The sequence below is a fragment of the Physeter macrocephalus genome, unplaced genomic scaffold, assembly GCF_002837175.3.
Source record: "Physeter macrocephalus isolate SW-GA unplaced genomic scaffold, ASM283717v5 random_286, whole genome shotgun sequence".
Taxonomy (NCBI): domain Eukaryota; kingdom Metazoa; phylum Chordata; class Mammalia; order Artiodactyla; family Physeteridae; genus Physeter; species Physeter macrocephalus.
This window is the reverse complement of record NW_021145626.1, coordinates 14,065-20,752: the sequence shown is the minus strand read 5'-3', so window position 1 is coordinate 20,752 and position 6,688 is coordinate 14,065. Positions and strand designations below refer to the sequence as shown.

The 6,688-nt window shown below is 62.2% G+C and overlaps 1 protein-coding gene across 1 annotated transcript in view; it reads right to left on the bottom strand.

The window, feature by feature from the left end:
- Positions 1 to 1,936: 1,936 nt before the first annotated feature.
- The window catches only part of PSMG4 (proteasome assembly chaperone 4), a 5,231-nt gene continuing 479 nt past the window's right edge, over positions 1,937 to 6,688 (bottom strand). The window contains exons 2-3 of the mRNA XM_024121895.3: positions 5,120 to 5,195; positions 1,937 to 2,152 (exon numbers count right to left, since the gene is read on the bottom strand). Of these exons, the coding sequence (XP_023977663.1) occupies positions 2,031 to 2,152; positions 5,120 to 5,195 (198 nt within the window). The 3' untranslated portion in view covers positions 1,937 to 2,030. The remainder of the gene's footprint in view (positions 2,153 to 5,119; positions 5,196 to 6,688) is intronic.

Genomic DNA, 6,688 nt, shown 5'->3' with positions numbered 1-6,688 from the left:
GGCGCCGCACAAGGGCAGCTGAGGGGCCGCGAAAGGACAAGCCCCTGGGCCACAGGGTGGTGCGGACGCGGTGCGGCCTGCGTGCCTCTGGGGGTGCCCTGGTGGCCCAGCAGCCCCGGGCCGGAGGTTTCTGTGTGAGGACCGTGGGGGCCGCGTTCGGACGGGACGCCTGGAGGTGCCTGCCCCCAGCACAAACCCGCACCCAGTCCCAGCCTGTCCCTCCACGTTCCTGTCTGCATGACGTCACAGCTGTTACACCCTGGGCGAGATTTGTATGTAAACGTACAGAAATAAAAATGTTGCCCCGTTAACAAAACAAACTTCCTCTGGAGTGCCTTCCCTACCTCATCGGATGGTATCCAGTGAAGGGCATTTCATGACCACTGGCTACGAGGAATAAACCGTTGATTCAGGTCTCGCTGTGTCCCTACTTTAGCGCCTGTGTAAACCCAGCCGCGGCTCTGCCCCCGGGGGACCGCGGGTGGCTTCTCTGCCTGCAGATTCCCCATCGTAAAGGCGGGCAGAGGCAGAGGAAACATCAAACTGCCGTTCGCAGACCCCGAGAAATGGGGGGCAACGGCAGATTTCAGAGTTCTTTTCTCTTGTTGTGTGGATGTCCTGCTAATCTAATCCGTGGCCTGAAGGTTCCTAGAGAGGAAACGATTCTCACACTGTGATTCGGTCAGGAGAGACTGAGAACCCAGAGCGCTCTTTAATGTAGTATTTTTTAACAAGAAAGCAGTACTTCTTTAATAAAGTATTTATACCAAACTCTCCTCTCCATAGCCCTGATTGTGCGTTGCCTGCTCTTCCCGGAAAGGTGCCGCTGCGCCTCCAAACCGCGGCCGGCCAGGGCCTTGCAGCTTAACGTCCTGAGCCCCAGACCCGGTCCCCGTAAGGGCCTTTCCGTCCCGGCCAAAGTGTCACCGCTCTGGCTGCCTGCGCTGGCTCGACACGGGACTTGCCACGCGTCGCGTGAACCGTGTCACGGGGCCCGAAACCGTCCACCTCTCGTGACCAAAGGGGTCCACGTGGACCCCAAAGATCAGAGAGTCCTTTGCCTGTAGTCCTCGGCCTTGGCCGTGCTGAGAAGCACGTGGGGGGCTTTCCACCCCCACAAAACCTGGGCCTCCGGCCGCCTGAGCCTGGGGAGGGGAACCTGTAAAAGCTCCGCCAGCAATTCGACCGGAAGTCAAGTTAAGAGCCACTGACCTGAGAAACGCCGGCTTCTGGAAAGGAGTGCACATACCACAAAGACTGGACTCCACCTGAAGCGGCAGGAAGAGGCCAAGGATTAAGACAACGCAGCGGGGGCCTGGGACTCGGAGGAAAGAGGGGACGGAAGGACAGACCAGGGCAGCAGGAAGCCCAGGGAGGGGCTGACACACTCGGATCCGTTCAACAAAGAGGGTAAAACCGTGACCCAGGTCCAATGGGTTTGCGAAGCGTTTCCAGCAATAACCCAGCCAGGTGAGACCGTGCCACTTCACAGGTGAGGAGACAGCGCCCAGAGAGGTGAGACTCGAGGAGCGGCGGGACGCGGGGACACACGACGGAAGGACCTCACAGACCTCAGGCCTCGGGCCCCGGTCCTGACGAGACGGGCCTGACGGAACCGCGACCGCCACTTCACAGGTGAGGAGACAGCGCCCAGAGAGGTGAGACTCGAGGAGCGGCGGGACGCGGGGACACACGACGGAAGGACCTCACAGACCTCAGGCCTCGGGCCCCGGTCCTGACGAGACGGGCCTGACGGAGCCGCGACCGATTTCCCCTCCGGGGACGGAGAGCAGCCCCTCCGTCCCACAACGGCCCCGAACCCCGCCCCCCAGGATCGCAAGGAACCTTCCCTGCCCTTCGCCTGCCTCCTCCTGCGGGTGCAGCCCTGGGGCCCAACTCCAGTGACAGCGGGAAGACCGACCCTTTAAAAACAAACGTCACGCGTGACCCTGCTGCCGCTGGCAAGACCCCACACGTTTATTCAGACGTCCGTCCGGGCGCGCGCGCCTGCATCCTTGCTGCCGCCTCGGCTAGAACTTCTCGGGAAAGGCCTCCATTTCCTCCTTGATCCTGTTTTCTACCAGCAACGTGAAGCTGCTGTCGGTGTTTGGAAGGTTATAGCTGACAAACACCTGTTTGCTGGTCTTCCTGGCTGAAACGAGAGAAAGCACACGGACGCGTGCGACCCACTGCGGGGAAAGGCCAGAGGAAGGCGGGCTTCCAGGGAGAGAAGCAAGCTCTGACACCTGTGGTGTCACGGGCAGTTGCTGCAGACCAGACTACAGGCACCGGGCAGCGGTTCTGAAAGCCCGGTCGGTCCCCACGGCCACGGCGCCGGGACCTCGTGAGAGGTGCAGACCCTCGGCCCCGCCCAGACCCACCGAGTCTGTTCTCAGACTCTACCATCTGAGACCCACCGCTCTGCACACGGGGCTAGCTGGTTGTGCTGCTTTTTAAAAAGCACAGATAATGTGCAAGTATTTAAAACACTAACGTCCTGGGACTTCCCTGGCTGTTCAGTGGTTAGGACTCCACGCCTCCACCGCCGAGGGCCTGGGTTCAAGATCCCGCGAGCAGCGGGGCACGGCCCAAAAAATCTATCTATACGTCAGTACCGCCCCCTCCGGCAACTCCCCCCGCCCACAGAGGGGAGCCGGCGTTCTACACACACACACACACACACACACACACACACACACACACGTGCAGGCGCACGCGCGCACACGTACGATTTCTCAACGCGATACGAGAGACGTGTTTTAGCTCCTTTCTACGGGTTCTACACAGACACACACACACACACACACACGTGCAGGCGCACGCGCACACACGTACGATTTCTCAACGCGATACGAGAGACGTGTTTTAGCTCCTTTCTACGGCACCGTTGATGGCTGACGTGCGCTGCTCCAACCGCCAAAAGCACGCGCGGTTGCACACCCATCACCTGAAGGCAGGACAGGTCCCGAGGACGAGCCAGGCGGTACCGGTACCGGTCCCCTCTTCCTCTTCCGGTGAAATAGCTCCTCCCTGGGCCCCATCCCACCGGGGGTGGGTGCAAGCCCCTCCTCCCCCCACCAAAGTCAGGGGCTACGTCAGTCCCATCGGCAAAGGCGAAGAGGTGGGGACGGGGGAGAGCCGGGGCAGTCGAGCCACAGCCGCTCAGCCTGCCCGCATTCAGCAGCAGGAAAGTCCCCGGCCCCGGGGGCCACTGACGCCAGTCCCTCCGCGAGCCAAGAACCATCCCGCCTGCACGGTCCACCCAGCAGCCCACCCCGCCCCCCAGAGCCACACAGGGCAAGCGGTCCCCGTCCACACGAGGCCCCCAGCGCCCCCAGGCCGTTCACCTCTTCCACACACGACACTGTCTCGGGGCACCTGTCTCTTCTCAGCACCCTCCAGACAACCAACGACGGTTAATAACGCATTTTCAACTGCAGGTGACCTCCCTGCAGAACGGTCCGCTGTGGCCTCAGCACACGCGTCGCCCTGGGGTGCTGGCATCTCACCACGTGTGCCCGTCGCTGCTGGGCGGTGGCCGAGGGCCGCCGGGTTTGCCGATACGGGCAGGTGGGAGCCTCCATTAACGTCTGACTTTAAGTTAGAAAGAATGTATTTTTTGGTCTGTGTTGTTTCAAATTATGCAGATTATAAATCGACGTAAAACCACGTGAGAGAACGTTGAAAAGAGCCCCAACGTTTGCACAAAATGCCCCAAACAAGAAAAAGAACCCTAGTTTTCACACACAAACTGCTTCCAGGCCTCATCTCGAGGACGCCGGGAGCCCATCGCACTTCACTGGAATAACCCAGATTCGTGGCTCATCAAACGAGCTCCCACCACCCTCCTCTCCTGGACTCTGTCCACACTGGGGGGACCCACCAGTCCCAGGTCCACAAACCGGCAGCCTCCCTCCCTTCTCCACCAGGCCCGGCACAGGGGGCCTGCCTGCTACGGGTGCGTCACCCCGAAACGCTGGCAAATACGCAGTGAAGCAAAGGGGCATCAGGCCTTCCACCTGCTCTCACATGGTTCACAAAAAACTAGCAGCTCGAACGCAGAGCAGGAATGACAGCGCCTGGGAGTCTGGGCGAAGGCTAGGCAGGAATCGTTTATATCTTTCCTGTGGCTTTTCTGTAAATTTTAAATTGCTTCCTCATAAAAACCTACCAAGGTAACTTACTAGTCAGGCTGCTCTAGCTTCAGGCTAAAGGACAAGTGCGGTGGACGTCCCCGAGACGCAGCCGCCAGATCTCTGCCCCGTCTCGTGCGACCTGTGGGCCACCTGTGACAGCCCCGGCCCTCGACGCACTGGCAGTGCCTCCACCGCGTGGCCGCGCCGTCCACATGCGTGCATCCCGGAGCGACCGACACACACATCCCCACTCCCCGGAGACCAGGCTAACAGGACTATCAACACAACTACAAAATAAGCTCCTCAAAATCAGGGCCCGGGCCTCATCACCACACCCGAGCCGGGACCCGGGGCTCCACACGTGGCTGGGACACTGTGAACACGAAGGCCAGACGGGGGCAAGGCTGCCCTGCCAGTCAAGGTCCCCGGGCGCCTGGGACCACCCGACGGTCATGGGTACCAGCTGGGGGCATCTTTACCTGAACCACCTGGGCATCTGCAGGACGCGTGTTTGGGGTGCTGGAGCCCTCAACCTCGGGGCCCTGCGTGACGCCCTTTCAGGCCACCCTCAGGCTAGGCCGTCACCCTTCTGAGCTCTGAGCGACGTCACCTGCGGCGAAGGGCGGTGCCTCCTGCCCCGCGGGGCCCACCGAACCCCCGGAGGCTGCCTGGAGCCGCTGCCCACTAGGCACCGTGCGCGTCACTCGCCCCGTCCTCCCACGAGGAGGAGGAGCGAGATCCCCCGTCACTGGGCGGCCGGGACGGCAGCCAGGGTGGCACGGGAGCAGGTGGGCAGCACAAGCCCCGAGCGCTGCTGCTACCAGGTCAGCTCCTGAGAAGCCCGGGGTACAAGGCCTTCCTTCCCGCAGAGACCGGGGGTCCGCCTCCCAGACAGTCTTCCTCCTCCAGTGACTCGTCTCCCGGCTCCGCTGAACAACCAGGTCCCCACCCAGGCACTCGGGCAGCTAAGCTGCAGGACCTACCTAAGCGCTGGGCGAGGCCAGTGGACGTCGTGTCGGACAGGTCCCCAAGGAGGGCAGTGGACACGGGGATGGGGTCCTGCAAGGAAAACAAAGAGCAGTGCTGCCCCACCTGCAAGGCCCAACGCTCCGGGATCACCTGAGCACCCAGGGTCCCACGGCTCCCCTTCCTGTCCCAGGCTGGCCTCCCCCTGCAGTGGGCCTGCGTCATCCAAGTTCTGCAGCCTCTCCTGGCAGCAGGCAGGCCTGCCCGGTGAAGGGCTGGAGCAGCCCAGAGGGGCGAGTGGGTGCCAAGACAGAGGGGCAGGGGCGCCCCAGCAGCTGACAGGGCCTGGAGGTCAGCGCAGGCTCTGGACCCTCGGAAGGTCTGAGCAGAGGAATGTCGATACTGGCTGCAGCCCATGGAGAACTGGCCGTAAGGCAGCGCCAAGGGCTGAGCCACGACCTCCGAAAGGTGCGTCCAGGTCCTAACCCCTGGCACCCGTGCAGATGACTTTATTTGGAAATAGGGCCTTTGCAGATGTAATTGAGACGTAAGTTAAGGTGAGAAGAACCCTTCATCTAGTAGGACTGCTGTCTGCAGAAGAAGGGAAGAGACAGAGGCACACAGAGGAGAAGGCCTATGACACTGGCAGCAGGACTGGGGGTGACGAGGCTGCCAGCAAGGAGCACCAAGGTGCCAGCAGCACCAGAAGCCCAGAGACAGGGGACGACTTCTCCCCCAGAGCCTCCAGGAGGAACCAGCCCTGCTGACACCTTGATTCAGACTTCTGGCCTCCAGATCTGGGAGGGAATCAGCCTCTTGTTTGCAGCCACCCAGTCTGTGGCACTTTGTAACAGCAGCTCTGAGAAACCTATAACGTGGCAAAGGGGGCCTCAGCCGCCACGAGAGATGCAGCCTTGGCCCAGGCAGCAGGTGAGAAGAGGCTGGATTCTGCAGGTTCTGCTCACAGCAGGGCCTGCTGCTTCACTGACACTGGGCGCGTGGAGCGCGGGAGAGGGAATCCAAAGATGACCCCAAGGTTGCGACGGAGCCGCTGTTAACAGAGAGGGGCTGGCTGCTGGAGGAGCAGGGGCGGAGCCTAGAATGCCCAGTGAGAGATGCCTGTTACACTCGCCAGCGAGACGTGGGAGGGGAGGGGAAGGGCGGGAAACAGGTCCGGGCCGGAAATGTAGATAAATGTGGTCAACACGGAGCCGGCAAGAAAAACAGGGGCAGATGCCACCCACCAGGGCGAGTGTGAGCGGACAGCACAGGTCCCACGAGGGAGCCCTGACACTCCAACCAGAAATGGAGGAGGAGGTCCAGCCGAGCGGCGAGACACAGCTCTCCCCGGGTGGGGAGCGCAACCCTCTTCGACCCCGGTTCCGGGGAGCCCCAAGCGCTCCTCCCCGACCCGGGACAGCCCTGGGGGCCACCGAATCCGCGGTCTCCCCGGCGGGCACCTGGTGGGCACGGGGCGCGCGCCTGAGGCCCTCGGTCACCGTCGGGCCCCCACCAGCCCGGCCTCCGGGACCCCATCCCTCCCCCGCATCCCTAGCCCCCTCCGCTCCCTCTCCGCCTGCCCCTTC